The 21,324-nt window shown below is 53.6% G+C and overlaps 1 protein-coding gene across 4 annotated transcripts in view; it reads left to right on the forward strand.

Annotated features, from left to right (window-relative positions):
* ZBTB16 (zinc finger and BTB domain containing 16) overlaps positions 1–21,324 on the forward strand; it is a 54,061-nt gene that overhangs the window by 15,138 nt on the left and 17,599 nt on the right. For all 4 annotated transcript variants that reach the window (XM_027737709.2, XM_039385814.1, XM_027737707.2 and 1 more), the window contains exons 3-4: positions 11,281–11,378; positions 19,525–19,611. In XM_027737709.2, coding sequence (XP_027593510.1) covers positions 11,281–11,378; positions 19,525–19,611 — 185 coding nt within the window. The remainder of the gene's footprint in view (positions 1–11,280; positions 11,379–19,524; positions 19,612–21,324) is intronic.

Raw genomic sequence — 21,324 nt, forward strand, 5'->3', positions numbered from 1 at the left:
CTAATGCTTTACACATGATGGCTCTTAAAATACAAGTAACGTTGCAGTACTGTGCTGTGCTCCCTCTGCCTCTTGTGCCTTGTTTTGGAGACAAACATTCCCCCCCTCGGTAGTTCTGGATCCTTGAATAGGAGTCAAACAGATTTGGGGTGTTTGAACCTGGGTTTGCCTTGTCAGTGTGCCTGGGCTGTCGGGTGCCATCCTCTAGCAATGTCAGTGATTTCCTCCATGTCCTTGTCTTTCCCTGGATGTCACCTGTTAATCTCCAGCCAACAGCACCGTGAGCTAGAGCATCTTCTCTCTGGCACTGGCGAGCAGGCTTCGTTTCTGTGAGCTTTCCTCAAGCCTTGGGTTTCTCCTTTGTACCTTTTTTTTATAATGGATGTGCTTCTGGGGGCAGAGCACACCCTCGCCGCAACCCCTCACTTGAAACACCCCACAGGCCTTTCCAAGTTCCTTAGTTTTTACCAGGCATCTTTAGGCTGTCCCAGATGGATAAGGTGGGGGGAAGCTTCAAAAGCTGGCTAAGTGGATGCGGCACAGTCAGTCCAGGTGGCCTGTCCAAAACCTGCACACCCTTGCTGATGTGAGACCCCAGGGTACTCTGGCCAGGACCCTCACCCAGTGCACGGATGAGCCCCAGAGCCAACTCCTGTGACTTCCCTCACTATCTAGTGGGGTTGCAGGCAGCTCCGGGGAAACCCCCGTTTTCCCCTCCCAAGTGCCTTTCCCCCAGCCTGGCGCAGGGAAAACGGGTGGGAACCTGGAGGTGAATTGCTGGATTTGTTGTTAAAAACCTGCACGCACCAACTCCCCCTTTTATTTTTTCCCCCTTTTTTTTGTAGCATAGAAACCTCTCTTTGTGGCAGAAGGCTGGGAGGGTTTGAATGCCACATCCCGGCGTAGGAGGCTGACTGGGACCATACGGCTTTATCATTCATTAATTCCTGTGCTCATTCATCCCCCTATTTAAACTTCTCTGTAAAGACGGGAGCTACAGATGGTCTTTTGGTACCCGCTTTAGCCGACAGCCCTCGGCCCCGACAAAGGGGTACAGAGGGAGCAGCAGAGTGTACAAAATATTTCCAACCATTAGAAATCGAGGTCTCATTCACCAGCGGCTCCTGTTTTGAAAGCGAATTTATGCAAGCGTCGTAACCCCCAGGCAGGGCAGGGCCAGGAGTGGGACTGAGCCGAGGGCAGCATCAGCTGCTTTTGCCTGTGATAATTTGGTGCCAGATCACTGTTTCCAGTTTGCTTCAAGAATTTGTTATCGTTGTGGCACCAACATCACCCTTTGGTGTGGGAAGCAATGACCAGAATGTCACTGGCTGTGCCTCAGGTGTCCCACTCGTGCTGGCCAGTGGTTTGTCCTGACTGTTTGCTGGTGCAGCAGCCACCATGTTCCCAGTGTGTTTGGGTTTTGTGTGTGGTGTCAGTGATGTGCTGAGCTGGGGGTGCACTGGGGCTGTGGTGCTGGGAGTGACACCAGTGGTGCCTCTGCCTGCCCATGTTCTAGTTCCCACGGGTGGTTCGAGTCCCACGGGTGCAGGGGATGTTCAGGGCTCCCACTGTCTCTGTCTTGTCCTCAGGAAAGGTTTGCAGGGAAGCATCGGGGATGTGGGAATACTGATGTGCAAGGGAGCAGCAGTATCACCCCTTGGCAGAGGAGGAACTGCTGGTCTCATGGCTACTGGGGAGCTGTTGGGGCACATGGGGGATGTTCCCTTAACAAAAAGCCTGTCTGGCCACTGCTGAGGGGGCTCCAGACCCGACCCCGGGCACTGCATTTGCTGCCATGCTCCATCCTTTCCGCAGGAAAGTTGGGACCAAAAGTTTTCTCATGGAAAAACCGAATTCTGCGATCTCGTTTTTGCACATGCTGTGCTTAAATATTAACACCAATTGAGCAAATTGCCTTTTAACTGCCTTTATTTTCTTTCATTAACGGTATAATTTAAAAGCTCCCGAATTTGCATGGAACCTGTTGTGCATGTTGGGGCGGGGGGTGAGGCTGCTCATAAATGAATTAATTGTGAGCAAGCCTCCTTGGGGAGGTCCCACGGTGCCGGGATGGCTCAGCAACGCCCGGGTTTGGGACACCGCGTACTTTTGGCTGGGGCTGGGGGGAGCGGAGTGTGCTGTCAGTGCTGGCGTCCTGCTCAGAGCTTGGCTTGCCCGGAAGGTATTTATTTATTTTTCAGCAAAACATGTTGTAGGCTGAGCAAAACTAATTACAGAGAGCTGAGGCAGCGTCTTGTGTTAGTGCACCAGGGCTGAAACTGGTTTCAGGAGGGAAAAACTGCAGGGGAAAGTTGCCAGTGCTGTGCCCCCGTCGCCGTCCCCCCGTGCGAGGCCCTGCAGCACCAGCAGCGTCTGCCCGTGTTGTTGTGCCATGAGATGACAGGTTACAGTGCCATTCCAGCCAGCTCCGCTCGCTGCCTCCGCGCAGATGTTGGTGCGGTTTCGGGAGCGAAGCCAGCTCGGACACGGTGGATGCGATGCAGCCCCACGTGCTGCACTGTGCCGTGCTGACAGCTCTGCCGGGGCTCGGCCTGGGTGAGCTCCTGTGACACCTCCCACTTCCACAGTCATTCCCAAAGTATATGTTTTCTAAGGGAGGTCTTGCAGTTGGATGGACAGCAGTGGCCTCAGTCCCTGAGCTGCCAGGGCATTCCCCTTGTTGCCACCTCCTTGTCCTGGGCACATTGGGTCTCTCCAAAGCCTAGTACAGTGTGGATATGCTAAATTACTGCCTTGACAAGGTGCATAATGTTCATCTCCCAACTTCCAACTGGAAATAATTAGTTATTTGTCCGCCCCGGGAACTCTCGAGAAGGCAGTGTGAACCTGGGCAAAGGCAGCGGGTGCTGGCAGAGGGCAGGAGGAGACCAGCCCATGGCTGGGAGAAGCGTCTCTGGGTAATCCATGGGGAGCGTGGCATCTCCAGCCTGTCTGAGGGCATTTCTCCTGCCAGAGAAGGGCTGTGTAACAGCCCAGCATTAGGGTTTCATTAATCAAAGACACTTCCACTGCCCCTGTACAGCAACATCGGTGCTGCGCCTGTCCCTCGCTGACAGCTCCCTAATTCATCTTCCCAGGGAAGGGGGGACGTGCTGCTCTTACCGCTCGTGCTGCCAATGCTGCAGCCGTTGCCTGTTCTCCTTCCCAAACTTTTTAAGCCCAGCTGGTGTGGGGAGTGCTTTGGGAGCCTCTCTGGGAGCTGGTGAGCACAGGGCAGGCAGTGTGCACAGAGCAGAGGCGAGACCTCAGTGTGCACCAGCAGAGCTGGACTCCTGCACGCTTGGGGTTCTCCCATCCCCTGACCCAGGGAGGTGTCTCTGCCCATCCCCAAAATTCAGGCATAAAACCCGGGTGTGCACCCAGTGGTCCCATCCCAGGAGCCCAAACCAGTCCTCCAGGAGGGCACATGACTATGCACAGAGCCAGGCAGCAGCAGATTGGAATCAGGCATTCTTAATTCTAGCTACAAAAACACAATATTTTGGAGTTGCTAATAATAAGAAAGTGTTTTCATCAAAGGTTTATTCGTCTGTGTGCTGACATCTGGAGAGCTGAGATAGATATTTTCTTAAGACTGTATTTCCAAACCATGAGCTCTTCCCTGGCTGTTAATTAATCCTTTGTAGTTTAGCGACTGATGAAATCATGACTCTATGAAATTTTAATCCTTGTGCTGTATAGGCACAACCGACATTATCAGAGGACCCCAGGTGTGTGCTTGAAATTAGTTTGTTGAATCTCTTGCATATTTGATTACCTTATAAAACTCCTCGGGATCTGGGCCGCTTCTGGGAGCGGTGGCGTTTGCCTGTGGTTGTGCCTGTTCCTGGCTGCAGTTCCCAGGTGGGCTGAGGGGGAGCCAGGGCAGAAACCAGGGAGGCACCAGGGAGGGGGCATCAGCGTCTCCATAGGGAAATGAGGGGTGGGAAGCACATGTCTCCCTGATGGAACAGAGCAGCCGAGCTGCTGATTGATTCCATCTGGCACCTGGGTGCTTTTCCCACTCCCTGAAGGGGAGCTCAGTGCAGGGAAGTGGCTCCTGGGCCCATCTCAGCTCATCCTTGTAGCAGCCACGTGGGTGCCACCCTGTTTCTGACACATGTCCAGCCTCAGCCCTGTGGTCGGGTCATCGAAGAGAGTGGAAATTAAAAGAAAATTCTCCCTACTCTAAAAAACTCTTCCACTCATTTAGGTTGCTCTGTGCTCCAGCATCCCAACAGCATATCCATTCTTCCCTGTATCCCTGCTTTTGGCTCCCTGGGGACTTTTGCTGTCTCCCCAGGGCTCTGGGAGCTACAGGCTCCCCCTTTACTGGGTAGCAGTGGGATGATGCAGCCTGGACCGTCTCAGGACTGTTGTCCCTGGAAACCATCCGATGCTGAATGTTTTCTGTGCGTCATAGAATCCCAGACTGGTTTGGGTTGGAAGGGACCTTAAAGCTCATCCGGCTCCAATCCCCTGCCATGGGCAGGGCCACCTTCCACTAGACCAGGCTCTCAGAGCCAGGTGTCCCAGCCATCCCGAAGGTCGGGAGGAAGGAGCGGCCGAGGCCGGCGCTTCGCTGGTGCTCTGGTGGCACACGTGCTGCTACAGAAACCAGATGACGAATGTATTTTTAAACTTGGAATCCATGAACTGCTTATTATTTCTGAATTAGGAATCAAAACATCTGCATAATCACGCCGCTGCTGCGGCAGATGTACTCGGCACGAAGGTCACTTTGCCTTTTTGTCGAGATCTCGTATTATTTTGAATAAGCAGCGCCCCCCGTGCTCTGCCTGACGCCTCTGACACCCGTGTCATGTTGGCTCAGCGCTGCCCAGCGCAGCCTGGGGCTGAGGCTGCCCAGCCCAGCGAGTGCTCCTCTCCCAGTGCTCAGCACGTCAGTGTCACCAGATGCCCGAAGAATGGGGATGGTGATTTTGGACGGCACATTAGTGCCGGTTATTCCAGGCAGGGCCGCGTGCATCGCGTTAACCCCTCGGTGCCTGTGCTCCGTCCCCACCGTGACAGTGTGGAATCGTGGTTCTGTTTGCGTCAGTATCCAGGTGGTGCAGTGGAGATGCAGGACTGTTCCCTGGGCCAGCAGAAGCTGCTGACACCGGGTACCATTGCTCAGTAAAGTGTGCAGTGGCTGCATTCCGAATCCCCTTCTGAAAGCTGCAGATCTCTCCGGCTTCGGAGCTGGGGCAGCATCTGTGCCCCTGTCTGCGACAGACAGGAGATGCTTCCCCACTGCCAACTGCACCACTTGGATGCAGCCGGTGGTTTCCCATCCATGCTTGTCCCATCCGGTGCGAGCCCATGGACCCCCTTGTGTGGGGGGGCTGGGATACGCAAAGGGAATGCTGGCAGGGATAAAGCTCTGTCCAGGGGAATCCCATTCAATAACAAATATTGAACGCGAGTCTTAAACCAGGGCCTTGGAATACATCACACACAAAAAATCTGTATGCTGCCCTATTTTCTGTGGCCAGTTTCTCTTTTCCCAGGCCATGGGGCTGGAAGTGCTGTTCTGGTGGGATGCTGAGAGTAGCCAACAGGAGATGCTGCCACATGTGCTCAACCCAGGCCAGCGGCAAACTAGGAGAGTCACTGCCCTTTGGCAGCATTTTTTCACACTTGTTGTGAGCAGGGTCTAAAAAAAGGTTGGAATTGTGCATTTGGTGTTTGTGTCCTGATTCTGTGTCAGGTGTGGTAGGATAAGAGGATCCTTTCCTTGGTTTTTTTCAAAGGGGAAGGGTTGGCATCATGCTGGAATGATGTCATGCCACAGGATCTGTTTTGAGCTCATAAATTAGCTCGTGGTAAATATAAATATTGTACAGGCAGGGAGTTTCAGGGCTTTCTATTGATAGCTCTCCCCTTCCCTGGCTGTTTTTTTTTTTTAATCAAAACCTTCAGAAATAGTAAAATCTTTATTTCCATTTCTATTTCCTGTAAGATTTATTTATTTATTTTCAGCAGCAGTGGTGGTTTGAGGGCAGGTTTTTTTGTCGGTGTTTTCTTTTTTTTTCTTCTTAATTTATTAAAGCGAAAAGAAGGTCTCAGTTCCCTTCCCCCTTCCCCGTGCCCTTAATAGCTCTCCCTGCTATTTTAATCCTACGGGCTGGGAGCTGAGGGCAGAGCAGTGACTGCAGGAGCCACCTTGGCTTCCCCGTCTGCCCCTGCTGCATACAAGACGTGGCACCGCTGCCTCGATCTTGATAAAATAGATCAGGGATGAATCAATTTCATATCAACTTACCTGGGCAAGGTAAGTGGAAATGGGGCAGCAGGGAGGGTTTGGGGGACATTACTGGGATACAAAGCGGTGCCGGTCCCGCTTGGCCTGCCCAGCGTTTGGTGCATCACACGTGCCGTGGTGGGGCTGTGCCGGCTGGTGGCCGCCCCTCCGGCAGGCACCACGGTTACGGCCCAGTATAAATAAAATTAGAAGGCTCCCATAAAACTCTGTTATTGCTGCGGCACAAAGTTAGAACCACTGGAGGTTTGTGCTCCCTGGCACTCGCGCGCAGCAATGAATATTTTATAGGAAAGGAAATACTTAGTGTCTGAATCTTTTTATAGCGCTGACGCTCCCGTGGTTGGTGAGCTGCCCCTCACACCCACGCCCTTCACCAGCACTCGCAGGGCTGGGTCCCCCCAGCATCCCCTGGCCCTACTGCCCTGCAGCATCCCATGGTGCCACAGCATCTGCCAGCCCCACAGCATCCTCTGATCCCACTGCCCTGCATCCCATGGCTCTGCATCCCTGGGAGTTGCAGAGGAACGAACCAGGGAAATGCAGCAGGGTGGACAGGGGAAATCAGTGGATCTCGACCTGGTGTATGGACTTTGGGAGATGCAGCAAAACCGCTGTGTTAGTCCCAAGGACTGATTTCTGTCAGTGCAGGACTCTGAGTGCTGCACTCATACATGTTTTTGCCTGGCTTTGGACTTGTCAGGACTCTGCTGTTTTCCTTGTGTCACACACCTTCCCAATTCCCCCGCTGTGTTTGGTGTCCAAAATACGGATCAGACAGGGTGTGGGCAGAGATGTGCAAGCCCCCACAGCCCCTTGCCATGGGTCTCCCATGCCAGGCTGCATTCCAGCCACACGCTGCTGCAGGCTTTGTCTCGGGACTCGCTGCTCCAACAGGTACAGAGAGAACCTCGGCCGTGCCGGCGCCGTTCCTCGGCAGCGACGGGTTCTTGCTTCCCCTCGGTAGCCGGCCGCCCTGCCAAGCTGCGCCCCGGCCCGGAGATGACAAAGTGCCCTTTAGTTAATTGCAGAACGGATCGCCTGGAGTTAAAAGTTCTGATTTATACGACTATGGCTCTAACTGCTCAATAACACGGGCCCGTAATCTACTTTCATTTCAAACAGAAGGGTGATTTATGGGGCAGCATGCCGCTTTAGCTCAGAAATGAGGTGTTCAACATATGCTCTGTTGACATAAATTTGGAATTTATCGCTCCTGTCAAAACTGCCTGTTGGACAAAGGTGCGCATTAAGGCAATAAATGGCTCGGAATAGTTTTCTGTCAAATTTCCTAACCATTGTATTCACTCTGTTTGAGGGGAAAAATATACACTTAAAAGTAATCAAACCGCCAAGAGCCATGCGTCTTGTTCAGTATGGAGGGAGGGGAGGGGGTCTCCTCTTGCTTCCAAAAATGGGTGGCAGGAAGGGGCTGGGATATGAGAGCTCCTCAAGTAAAAAAAGCATAAGGCTGTTTTAGGCAGGTTTTTAAGCAGGCAGAGCAGGGATTTGTTTGTGGTGGCAGTGGGACACTTGCAATGGTCTTTAGGTACCAGGGCTGGACCCGTACCCACACCCCAGGATGCTCTGCTGAGCCCCCGTGTCCCCCTGGAGCGGGCAGTGGCGTTTGCCACCGACCCCGGCCTTTTCACACGAAGCACCCTGTGGGGAAAACTCATAATTTTTACACCGCGTGGTCTTGCTGGAGTCGCCGTCCCTTTGAAGTGCTTTTTGCGGGGCATTTACAGGCCTTTTTAATTACCATCAGCTTGCGAGGGGCCAGCCTCTCGCCTGGCTTTTGTTTGCCGGTGCTGGGCGGGGAGGGGGTATCGCTCGGTTTGTATGCTGCCTGGACAGCCGTTTTCCAGAGCCCTGCACCGGGGCTCGCTTGGGAGGCTTGGATCCAGCCCTGGGACTCCATGCCACAGGCATCTTCATTGCCCTGGGCATCCTTGTCAAGCATCCTCCAGTGATATCTCACAACCTAGAGGCTTTGGGCAGCTTCGTGTTTCCATGCGCCTCAAGCAGGCCATCGAGTGGGAATTAGGGGAAACCCTCTTTTTACAAAAAAGGCACTTTTCCCGCTTGCCGCTGCTCTTCATCCCATGGGCACCTTCTCAGCCGATGTGCTCATAGGGACCTTGCAGGAGAAAGAAGCACAATTTCAGCCTCAAATCAGAATAATAAAGCATAGTTTATCTTTTGGCACGGAGTTTGGACAGCACTGCCAAGCAGGGATGTATTTGAACGCCCTTCAGTCCCCCACCCCCCCTTTCTGGAGGCACAACTTCAGAAGCGCGTATTGATCTTTCCCCTCAGATCTTAACAGCCCGAGCAGCCGTAATACCTTGCTTACATCTGCCAGGTTTTTGTGCAGTTTTGCAACATCTCCTTAATCCGGTGAGCAGAAATAGAACATTTCAATCATATTTCGCTACCGGGAAACGGAGCAGATAAAGCGCTTTAAGACCTTGTTGAAAGGGACCGTGCAAGATGGCGAGCGATAAGATCGTCCTAGAAGCAGGCGCCGAACGGAAAACTTTTGTTACCGCTGAAATTTGTTGATAGAGATATTGCAGCTAAATTACTCCTCGAGCACCCCAGTGCCCCTTCAACACAATGTGGAGGGGACGTGACTCGGGGACATCGCAGCGCCCTGGGCAGTGGCAGGTGGGGATCTCCAGGGTGCCCTGGCACCAGCAGGTCTGGGGGGCTTTGTGGCTTTGTTTCCCCACTCTGTGTTGGGGAGGGTGGGAGAAGTTGTGTTGGGTTTGCCATAGGCTCGGGCGATGCGGAGAAAGGAAGCTTGTCCTTTCGTTTCTCTGTTTCTTGAGACTCACTTAAAAAAAACCCCAAACCTCCATGTTTTGCTCAAACTAATTAGCTAATTAGACTTTAATTCAGTGAAAAGGCATTCTGGCCTCAGAGAGGGCAGTGTGGGCCCTGAGGATGCTGTACTCTTCATAACAAAGTGCTTTTAACCCAACATTAAATGCAGGAGTGAGCGCAGCCCGAGCCGGGGAGTGTGACAGGCATGTCCCGAATTAAAAATGCAAAATGAGAAGGTTGTCACTTATTGAGCTGCTCGTTGGCAGCGGAGCCCTGTCAGGAGGCTGGTGTTTTATTTATTTTTGCAAGGCGGATAAATCCTTTGGATTGTAAACCTTCTTGGCCTGAATTCGTGCATGACTCCTAATCCTCCGCTATGACACAGTGAATTCAGGACAAGCCTGATTAATAATTACATTATACAGCAAAGTTGAGAGTTGAAACCAACTCCTGCTCCTGTCCTTTCTGCTCCACAGCATCTGCTGAACATCACAGGATCTCCTCCTGCTCCCACTCTTCCTGTGCATGCCACCTCCTGCGAGGTGGGATGTGGGGCTGGCAGTTAGGGAACAGGTCCCTGTGCCCCATGGGGCAGGGGTAGATTTGGAGCTTGAGGCTCTCTGCAGCTGTGAGGGGTGATCCTGCTTGGACTCAGAGCAGCAGGAGCTTCGTGCCAATAAAACTTACACTTCAGGGGAAGTAAAGCTCAGACAAAGCTGAACCTCCCCCCAGCACAGGCACATGGTTCTCACAGCCTGCACAGCCGGGGCTGAGCCCTCCCGTGGGAGGGTCCACATCTAGGCCTGGGCAGGACCATTCCTGTTTTGTCTTTGGCAACAAGGCAATAGAAATACGCTTGTCCTGCTGTGGAGCAATGATAAATGGTGGCTGTGATCAGAGGTCGGCACACATTGATGGGCTGTTACTCCTCAACACACACAAATACTTCTCTGTTTACAGCATCTGATGTTGAAACTTTGCACGTGCTGCTGTTGTGAGTCCTCCCCAGCCACGGGTCCAAGCGGCTCACGGTGACCGAGGGCTGGCAGGGGGCAGCCCGTGTGTTTGGGGCTTAGGGATGTTGGTCAGCGTGGCTGTCAAGTGCAGAGCTGGGTGGCTTTGCAAAGAGTCTGTTTGTCACCAGCAGAGGTGGCAAAATAAAGCACCAAGCCCCCATTCCTCGTGTTCCAGGCATTGCATCCCTCCACACACCCAGAGCAGCAGAGGCTGTTGGGGGGAGCGAGCCTCAGGGTACTCCTGTGCGGCGCGGTGGGAGCTGAGCAATGGCTGGCCCCAAAAGGGAGGGGGAATGGGTATGGAGGGGCTGCCATGGGACAGCAGTGATGGCTTGGGAGTGAAACCAGATTAGGTTGGATTCATTGGTGGTTATAGACTTGGGCAGTGCTCCTTTAATGCTGCCTGTTAAAGGTCATTCCATTTGGTGGAGGGCTCCAGCCTTGGCTACCCAAAGATGGAGCATCAGTGTCTTTGCTGTAAAGACTGGGTGATAACGCAGGGTGTGGCCGTTGCAGCCGAGCCCAGCACCTGCTGCCGTGGCCAGTGCCCTGGGCGGAGGGCCCCGCTGGTCCCCAGGATGTGGGGGATGCTCAGCCCCACGGCGTGCTGCGCCCACGGGGTGGGCGACGTGGTTGGAGATTGTGCAATGCTGCCCGGGCGTAGCTCAGTGTGTACCTGGGGCTGCCAGGAAACAGTGAGTGGCAAATTTCCTGTTTGCGAGCTGGTGGTTGCGTTTGTTGCTTGTGATTTGTGTTGCACTGAATTTGGATGGAAACTGGGATTTGGTTAGAAATGCACACAAACAACCTCTTAAAGTGGTTGGGGTTTTTTTTGGCACACAGTGCCCTTTTTCAAAAGTGCTCAGGGCATGGGGAAGGAGTTTGCCAACACAGACTTTACCTGAACTCCAGATTTCAGATTTATCAGGTTTATCAAAAGACTCGAATGACAGGAGCAATGACAAAAATTGACCCGGAGAGGGTCGTCTCCTCAGTGCTGGGAAGTCACACAGGACCTACCCTGCCCATGCTTTCCCTGCAGGGCTTCTCAAGCCAGAACCAACCTAGGGTGATATGTGGGTTGTGGGAAGCATTGGGCAGTTTCTCAGCGTTATTTCAGGTCAGTTCCCTCCGGCGCAGGACTAACCCCACTCTGTTCTCCCCTAGGAAGCTGCACAGCGGGATGAAGACGTACGGATGCGAGCTGTGCGGGAAGCGGTTCCTGGACAGCTTGCGGCTGCGAATGCACTTACTGGCTCACTCAGGTGGGTTGGGAGGGGGGTGCTGGGTTGCTCTCCATGCCCACTCAGGGGTGCTGCGACCGCTCAGCTCACACGTCTTGTCTGAAGCAGACACGTGCGGAGCCGGCTGCGCCCTTCCCTGGGCAGCATGTTGCAAACTTGTTCTCCAGTGCCCAGTAATTTGATTTATTTAAATATTCTTTTTTGGAGTTTGTTTTCAAGTCCTTAATTGTGGAAATATTTTCCAGGCTAAGCAGCTCAGAATAACAAACTCTACATGCCATGCAGCTGCTCGTGGTCAGCCCTGCTCATAGTGTGAGCACTGGCTCCACCTCGGCGCCCATGTCCCAGTGCCGTGCTCTTGTACAGGCCCCCGCTGCAGGTTCGTTAGCAAAACTGTGGAATTAGGCATTCTCTGCCTAATGAATCTGAGTAGCAGGTTCACAGGCTGCAGGGCCTTTAATTAAATAGGGAAGGGCTGGAGCGCTGCAGTAAAGGGAAGACTTGTGCTCTGCAAGTGGATAGGAGCTGATGTTTCCCTTGGAGGTGCAGCCCCTGGCACAGCTGGGGGTCAGATGAGGAGAACTGGGGATGGCCACCAGACCCCTGTGCTCAAACACAGCCAGGAGTCCTCCCCACTCCAAGGAAAGATCACTTGGGGGTAACAGGTACTGCAACCACAGCTCTGCTTGCAGTTAGCGTGGCAGGGAAACTCTATTATATTTTATATTGTTTTGTACACTTTTATCTATTTTTTGCCCTTTTTCCCTTTTTTATTCCCCACTACCCCTTGTTCACACAGCGGGGGCTGCCGCCCCCACACTCCTTCTGGCCAGGTGCTGCTTTCTGCTTTTTGGGGTGTTGAACCTAGCCCTGACCCCATCCCCATCCCACCATTTTTTGGGACAGACACTGGCTCCTCAGGGTGCCCATGGACAGTGGCAGGTTGCTGGAAGAGGTCCCCGGGATGCTGGTCCCCCCACTGCTGGGGTGCAGGATGCTGGTCCCCCCACTGCTGGGGTGCAGGATGCTGGTCCCCCCAGTGCTGGGGTGCAGGATGCTGGTCCCCCCCCAGTGCTGGGGTGCAGGATGCTGGTCCCCCCAGTGCTGGGGTGCAGGATTCTGGTTCCCCACAGCGCTGGTGCACGCGGCTCGTGTTTGTTATGGTCGTGTTGGCTCGCAGCCTGTCCCTGGCAGGCAGCCAGCTTTGTGGGTACAGTATGTACAGTGAACACCGAGCCAAGCTTGTCATTGCGCAGGATTAATATTTTTTTTTTTTTTTGGTAAATCCAGCGAGGGTGGGGGGGCGGGGAGAGCTCTGCCTCGCACTCACAAACAGCCGCTGCGAATTCCAGCGCTGTTATTTATTAAAGCAGGAGACCTTTGCACCTCTTCCCTCGCCTCCCCCCGCCGCCAGCCCGGGATGCAGCGAGGTTGTGCCGGAGCAGCAGCACAGGGCTTGTTTTCAGCTCCAAAGGCAGCTTGCATCCGCACTAATGGACCATGTGTTTAGTTGGGAGTTTGCCCCTTGGGAGAGCATTGTGGTGGGATGGCTTGTGCCCCCTGGCACCCACCTCCAACCCTGGTGTCAAAGGGTTTGAGAGGGTTGACATCTCCAGCTTCCCCATCCAAGCCATTGATGGGTTGTGGTAAAGGTTCCCAACTGAGGAACGTTTGGGGACCAGCCCTGGGGGGTGTGGTGCTCCGCAGCAGGGTGGGCACACAGCACGGTTATTGCAGCAGCCTTGCAGGTGCGTGTTGACTCTCAGTGTAAAGCATAAATGTAAAGCCTTTAATGCCATGCAGAACCTTTCCCTGTGTGCTGCCCACGCTGCCGGCGGCTGAGCTCTCAGATACCTCTAAGGATGATACTGAGAGTTACCCCACTCCCAGAAAAGCCAGGGAAGGAGAGGTGGGAGACCTGGCTCATTGGTGGTATGGTTGAGAAGCACCATTGGTTTGACCAGAAATAGTGCTCAGTGGGTGCTCATTCACAGCCTGGGATGCCGGTTACTCAGTACCTGCTGTCAGCTGGGTGTGTTCCCCAGGACAGGGAGGAAAGTGGGTTTCTGTCTGTCCCCTCTCACTTTGCCTCTCCGTCCAGCAGAAATCTCTGCCATGGAGATGGCTGTGCAGCCCTTCTCTGCTCTGGGCTGGGAAGGGTGGGAATAACCAGCAATGCATGTGGACGCTTATGGGCAGCATGGGTAGCGTGCAGGCAGCAGCCCTGCAGACCCCTGCCCTGTTGGCCCACACCCTTCCTCCCCACCCAGATATGCTCCTGCATCATCAGGAGGGTCAGACAAAAGCCCCAACATCCCCTTGGGTGACAGACATGCTGTCAAGGGGCTGCTGGGGAAGCGTGGTCCAACATGCTGGTAGGGATGGCACCTCAGGCAGGAGGGAAGGGTGAATCCCACCCTCAGCTCTCCCTGCCCAGTGTTAGGGGAGGGGGCTCATCCCAGGTAATCCACCTCCACCAAACATTGCGCCTCTCCCCCAGGTGGGATGTACGGGCTGGAGGGGGGGTGACGGCAGCTCTGGCCCCCTTGCCCCCGGCCGGTACCCGCGGCGGCTCCCCGGGGAGGCCTCCGCCCCCCCGCCCCGGCTGGCCGGCGTCCCGCGCTCGGTCCCGGGTGATGTCAGCGGCCTGCCGGCAGGTCTGGATGTTCTGCCAGCGTTCCCGCGTTTATGATCATCCGCAGATGTGCATCCAAGAACACACTGTACCCACAGCAGAAATTAATGCAGGCTTGACTGCCGGCCAAGCCGCGCACACGGGGGAGAGGAAGAAAGAAAACAAAAACTGTTTAATGCTGTTTATAAATTATACACTGGCTGATGAAAAATACATTTCTCTCGCTCCCCCCCTCCCACCCCTCCCCATCCTCTTTGCCTCGAGAGCCTGAGCTGAGACCAGAAGAATATGGTTTGCTTTTTAGCTCCTGTTTTGGCCGGGTTCCTGGACCTGGCCGCTGGGTCGGAGCCAGCTGCCTGCTCCCCCCGCCCTTACCTGATGAAATGTGTTTATTTTTCACCCGCCGCCACCTCTCTCCGCTCTCCTCATTTGACTGTCCCTTGTTATTGACATTATTGACATTACTGAAGGTGGGGTGCAGAGAGGGGCTCCAGGACCCCTCGCACCGTGGCGCTCCCCATGCCCAACACATCCAACGTCCATCCATCTGTCTTGTTCCCTCCCTAGGTCTGCAGCCATCGCCATCTACTTGCTTTCTACTGGAGGGGGGAAACTTCCCAAACTTCCCCCAAGGTTGTGGTGCTGCAGACCCCCCTCACTTGGGCTGAGGGGGTAAATGGGGCAGGAGCACCCCCACCCCTGCCCACCCCTCCCCGTGCACTCACCAGCTATTTACTCAGCTTTTGTGTTGGTTTTTTTTAATACCACTAATGTTTATCATTTGCCCAACAGGCTTGACAGATTTTGTTTCCTGTCGAGCGGTGGCGGTGGCAAAGCCCCCCCGGTTGCCAAGGAGCCGCCTCCCCGCACCGTCACGGGCTGATTTGGTATTCCGTGCGGCGCCCCGCCGCATTTCTGTATGCAAGACAAAGTGTTTTGATGGAGGACGATTGCAGGAGTGTCTGGAGGCTGTTTGGAGTTTTATGGGCTGTGCAGTACGCGCCGTGCTCGCTCGCCGTGCGGGGCTGCCGGGGATGGGGTCTGTCATTTTTTCCCCATGGAGAGGATGCTGCTGGAGAGAGCAGCACTGGCAGGGCGGCAGAAAGGGGGGATTATGTAAAAACCTGCCGGGTTTGGCTCCCAAGCTAAAAATTTGCATTTTTATTATTATTTTTAAAATTAAAATACCCCCTGCTCCACCTGTTCCCACGTGGTGTGGGAGTCGGTGCCAAGGTTGGGTGATGGTGTTGCCGGTGACTGCCACCTCACCGGCCCCCAAGCCTCTGCTCCATCATTCCAGGTGCTTTCCCAAGGCTCACCAGGGCAGCCTGTGAGATGATGCTACAGCATCCTTCCCAGCAGAGCCTCTGGCACTCCAGCATGAAGTCCCTCTCACCCCGTAACACCCATGCTTTTTCTCATATTCAGTTATTGCCTTTCGATGGCACTTTGGGAAGCAGGAGCTGAAGCCAGCTCTCCAGGCCTGCTCTGCAGCTCCATCTTTTTTCAGCCCTTCTTGGGTTTCTCTACTGTATTTTTTTAGCGCAGAGATTTTCACAACTGTCTCTTCCACTTGGGTGAAACAGGGGAAAAGGGAAATAATAATAATAATAATAATTATAATAGTAATAATAATAATAATAATGGCAATAATAAAAACCCAAAAGCAGCTTGATGTGGGCAAAAGAAGAAAACAAGAGAATGGGGTAGAGAACAGGCTAAATTTAAAATTGTAATTGGCTGACTTCCACAGGCTTGCGGGTGTTTTAATGACTCATAATAACTTCATTTAAAACCAGCTGAGCAGAAAATAGATTGGAGAGGAGCCTCAGGCCATTATGGATTTGTTTTTTTTTTGACAAGCTCTGTTTTCGGCAGCCAGGAAGGCACTCGCAGAGGGCTCGGCTGCTGCGCTCCCTGAGTTGGTGGTCTGCCCAGCAGAGATTGTATAGAAACCAGGGCCGGCTCTTCTTTTTTTTTTTTCTCTTTTTTTTTTTCACTGATTAAAAATAGATGCCTTGAGGTATTATTTTAGCATCACTGTGGTTTGATGCTTTTTTTCTTTGTACTTCTGATGTGGTAAACGGAACATAAATAAAATTGTTTTTGAAATTACTGAATTAATTAGGTAGTAAAGCGACGACAGTGCATAAATTTACTTAGCAATTTTTTTTTTAATCCATATTTCCCCCCCCGTCTCCACCTTCTCACCAATTACAGGCTGTTAATAATATATAATCCCAAATTTTTATTAATCCCCTCTGCTGGGGGAGGAGATGTCACATTGTACTGGCGGGGCCATCATGCCGAAATGGCAGTGGGGAAGGGCTGGATCCCCCCCCCACTGATCTCACCAATTTTCCATCTTCCTCCTCCCTTACCCATCCTCCTCCTTCTCATCCAGAGGATGCTGGTGGCCCCTCTTTTTCCTTTATTCCTTCTCTTTTCCTGAGCTAGAGTTCAGAGTGCCTCTCCCACAGCCGCTCAGCCTGCAGCCCCACAAAAGTTTCTCTTCCCCAATAAAGTCATTAAGTGATGGGTGTTGGGAGGGACTGTTGGGGTGATGGTGGCTGAAATGAGATGAGCTCTGTCGTCCAACCTGCCGAGCTAAGCCTGGCTGGTGAGGAGGGAGCCGCAGCCCCTGCCTCACCCACAGGGATGCTCGCCATGATCCGTGGGGCATCCCGCTCCCGAGAGCCACTGTATGCCCTGGCAGCACTGCCTGGCCCAGCCGGGATCAGACTGTTCCCTTGCATTTCTTGGAGAGGAAATTAAATAATAGAATCATGGGATCGTTAAGTTGGAAAAGACTTTCAGGATCAAGTCCAGCCTGAGTTCTGCCCCTCCTTATGGCTTTGCTGGGGGCACCACAGACCCGGGCAGCTCCGACCTTGCCGGGTGGGCATGGGGCAGCAATGACTGTGCAGATTGCGCGGGATGGAACAAGCGGAGGCTCCTCGCTCGTTCGCAGCAGGGACCTTTATTAGGTAGGGGCCATAAATTTGCTTGTGTGGATATAAATGTGCGGCGGGGGGGTTGGTGCCAACAGCGAGGCTCGCGCCGAAACGCAGCCGATACTTGGCAGCACGCGGAGTCCTGTCCCGTCCCATCGGGAAGATCATCCGGAGATATCTATACACTGTAGGCGATACGAGGCGCTGGCTAAATATACCCTCACGTAAATATACGTTCGGAGGGGCTGATGGTTTCTGTTTAAAGCGGGGAGAAAGGCGAGAGGGGGAGAAGAGAGCCCTGCCACGAGCTCCGCTTTCCAACGTGTCCTACTCCCTTTCATAACAAACAGCAAACCGTGGTGGGTTTTTTCTGAGCCCTGTTATAATAAGCTCAGATGTTGGATGACATTTTTCCCGGTGACTCACATAGTAAAATTAACCTTGAACTATTTACATATTCAATCGCCGCCCTCCTCCTCCCCCTCCCCGCCGGCGTGTGTACATTACAGGAATTCTGGCTCCGTATCAGTTTTTGTTTTGCTGATGAGAAAAAAAAAAAAAGACAGAAAAAAAATTCCCCTCGCCTGGAGTACACATCTACTTGAGGGAAAGAACACGCAGTCCTGGCCTTTGGAAATTGGCAGGCGGCGTGCTGTTCCCGCGCTGATAAGAGGTACTGTAAATAAAACTGTACGGCAGCGCCTGCTGTAAATGCCCCGCGTCTGTACTCATTGTTCTGACAGCTCCGGCTTTTTTTGGGTCCACTGTTTTGGTACACACTGTGCTTCCTTATGTAAGCCAGCGCGCCCAGCTCCTCCCAGCGTTCGCCCTGTTTATTTTCGCCTCGCCAGGAATTTTTCCTCCCCCCCCTCCCGCCCCCCAGCCAGATGCTGGCCGCCTTTGCCTCGCCTGGCCGTGCCTCCCTGGGGCTCTGCGGCCCCTCCGGCCACGGCTTGCGGAGAGCGCTGGCATGTCCGTCCTCCCCCCCTCACCCCACGTGGAAATAGGGGAAGAAAAAGCAAACACTGTGTTTAGCAGGGCCCTGGTGCATCTCAGCCTGTGGATGCAGTGAGAACCCCCCTGGCATCACCAGTGCACGGTCGCAGGGAGGGGGCACGGGCACGTGCCAACAGTTGCCCTGCCCTGGGAGGACCTGTTGCTGCCATGGGTTGCCATATCCTCACGAATCATGGGTTGCTGTAGCCTCATGGATCACATTTTGACGTGGTGGGGCCGGCAGAGCTTTGAGTGGCGATGGAGAGCCATTGCCTTGGCAACTGCTGGCTGCGCATCGCCCGCACCGTGTGCCGAGCGAGGGCAGCCCACGCCGCTGCCCTATTGATCCAGCCCTCTCTTCCCCGGCAGCTTCTCCCCATCCCAACATCTGCATGGCCACGCTCCTCTCCCTGCCACGGGTGAGGGAAGGGACCACCGTCAGCACCTGCATCCTGGCGATGCCCCACATCCCTAATGGCATCTCGGGCACGTGGTCACCTGGGCTAACAGCAGGTGAGGGGGAGTTGCCCACCACCCTTCTCGTGGTGCCCCAGAGTTTGGGTGTGTTTGCCCACTTGGAGCAGCCGCACGGCCCAGGCACACTCAGGTTGTTTTGAATGCAAACTTGACATCGCGGTGAGGGTGGCGGGGAACAACATATGCACAGTAAACAGGCAGACTGTCATATTGATTAACAGATGAGACCTCTATTATCGATCAGCGCTTGGCGAGAAAATTTATCACGTTTAATTTCGCCGCTGCCAAATATTTCTGCCTGCAAGCCAGCCTTTACTGAGACAATTTAAAGGCAAAGGAATTCTCTATTCAATGCATGTCATGATACCTCTCCCTCTCCCTATTGCCTTCTCTACACACCTTTCCCCAAATCCCACCCTGACAGTGGGACAGGGGCTTGAGGGTGGGAAGGGGGTGGGAGACCCAGTCTGGACCTCTGAAAATGTGCAGCATGACATTCTGTGGGGTGGTGCCCCTGCCTTGAAGGCTACTCTGTCACACTTAGCTCCTCACAGCAGATGAATCAAACCTCGAAATCTAAGAAATAGGACCTCAGCTTTGTCCCACAGAGATGCTGTTGAATGCTGTGTGTGTTGTTAATCTGGTTTCATCTGGAAGGTCCTTATCTGCTGTTGGGAATCCTGGGTTTTTCCTCAGTCAGTTGAACCATTCGAGCCATATCCCCGATCAGGTCTGTCCTTGGGTACTGGAAACAGCAGCCATGATGGGAAGGGGCAGGAAACCAATTGCAATTGGATCAGTTACAGTGCTAATGAAACACATTGATGTTTAATGATTTTTTTAAAAGATAAATAAATAAATTAATTTAATTTTTTCCTGGCAAGCAGCTCTGTATTTTGCTGTGACATGCAAGGAATGGGAGTGCAGAGATGAGTGAGGCGCTGCTTTTGGTTGTCTGCACAGGGGACACTAAACATGAAACCCCTCCATGGCACCAGTCCTGTGGTGTTAGTGGTGCTGGTGGCCGCAGCAATGCCCCCGTGCAGGTTCAGGTGGGTGTCCATCTGTCCCTCAAATAACCCTCCTCTCCCCTTTCTCTCCCCAGCGGGTGCCAAAGCCCTGGTCTGCGATCAGTGTGGCGCCCAGTTCTCGAAGGAAGATGCCCTGGAGACACACCGGCAGACACACACCGGTACGTGGCAGTCCCCTTCCATCCTTCACTTAGGCACAGGGTTAACATTTGGGCTGCCTTTGTCACCCTTTGCCCAACAGAGAGCTGGACCCTCTGCAGTTCTGCCTCTGCCTTGCCCAGGCAGCCCCAGTTCCTCTTACAGCAAAGCACAGATTTAGGCACCATTTGGCGCAGCACTGTTGCACCATTGCTCAGCATTGCTGTGGGAAACGATGGTGCAGCAAACATGAGGTCATTTGCTCCCTTTGTGAGCAAACGCCATCCCTGTCCAAAGAGCTCCCAGCAGTTGGCTTCTGCCATTTTTCTGCTCTCACACTTCTCAGCCTTTCAGCAGCACTGCCATGGGGAGCACAAGGAGCTCTTTATGCCTCTTGCAAAGGCTGCTGTGCCCAGGAAAGGTTTGCTATGGGGTTTGGGGAAATTAATGGCCGGGCAGTCCCAGGTGGAGCCTTTCACCCCGCAAAGTCAGGCTGGAGCAGGGCAGAGCACCAGCTCCTCCCGTGCTATATCGGGAGCAGTTTAACTGAGCACAGGCTTGTCTTTCAGTGCTGAAAGCCCTGATAAATGCCACTGGCTGTGAGTCTGTGCTCGGGGCTGGCACAGAGAGCCCCTCCGGCTTCACGCCGGGGGTTTGAGGATTGATGCAAAGTGCTGTGTCACCAGGTGGGAATGGCTCCGGCCGTCATCTGATCTTGGAGCTGTGCTGGCCAAGCACCAGTCCATAAATCCCAAAGTACTTGCCCTCCTTGTCCGGAGCTGTACAGCTGGAGGCCAAGCTTTGCCATTCCGGGTGTATTTGGAAACCGTGTGCTGTAGGCTGAGGACGAGGAGGAGAAGCAGGAGGCTGTGACAGGACGGTCAACACAGCAAGGGACTAACTGTGCAGGGCTGAGAGACCCAATCCCAAGCAGGGGGTTCAAGGTGGCTGAGCAAATAGCAGCTACTTCACCCTTTCCTTCTATTTCCCAGACTGGTTGAGCATCCAGTGCCAGGCGGTGGGAGCCCAGCCTTGCAGCTCAATGATGCCTGCACCCGAAAACATCCCACAGATGTAGAGCAGCAATGTGGTTTGGCTCACAAACCTGACATTCCTGTGGGGATTAAACCCCCTTTGGCTGGTGAATCCTGGGGCCTGTACTGTGCCAAAGCTCAAAGGGCAACAGGCAATCAGAGCAAGGGGACATGGTGACCCGAGCAGAGCGGGTTTGTCATCACCACCTCTGGCTGTAAACATGTCAGAGTGGGGCTGGGTGGCGAGGGCAGCTGAAATGAATTGCTTCCTCTCCTCTGCTGGCACACAGAGTGCCCTGCCCTGGCACAGAAAGCATCCCTCCCCTGCCTCGCTATAATTAACCCCCTTCCCAAATAACGGCATCTCCCAGAATGCATTCATTTTGGACGTCCTCCCTTCGCCCTTAGCAGCAGGCTGGTTGGCAAAAGACCTTACAACTTTACAGGTTAAAAAAAAAAACAATAGCCCTTTTTGGTAGGGAAGCAGGTAGATTCCTTCTGGGGGTTTCCTTTCAGCATATGGGGCTGTTTCCCATGCACACAGTCCGCACCCAGGATCCCCTTTATCCTATTTCCTTTCCCACTGCCCTCCCTGCTGCTTCAAATGACAGCGACAACATGAAGCCAGGCTGTTTTACACGTGCTGCATCGAGCACTGCTCATTTCTATGGCAGAAAACTGACACCTCATTTCCCAAAGCAA

The sequence above is a fragment of the Pipra filicauda genome, unplaced genomic scaffold (assembly GCF_003945595.2).
Source record: "Pipra filicauda isolate LSUMZ 115617 unplaced genomic scaffold, ASM394559v2 scaffold437_size563383_pilon, whole genome shotgun sequence".
NCBI lineage: Eukaryota > Metazoa > Chordata > Aves > Passeriformes > Pipridae > Pipra > Pipra filicauda.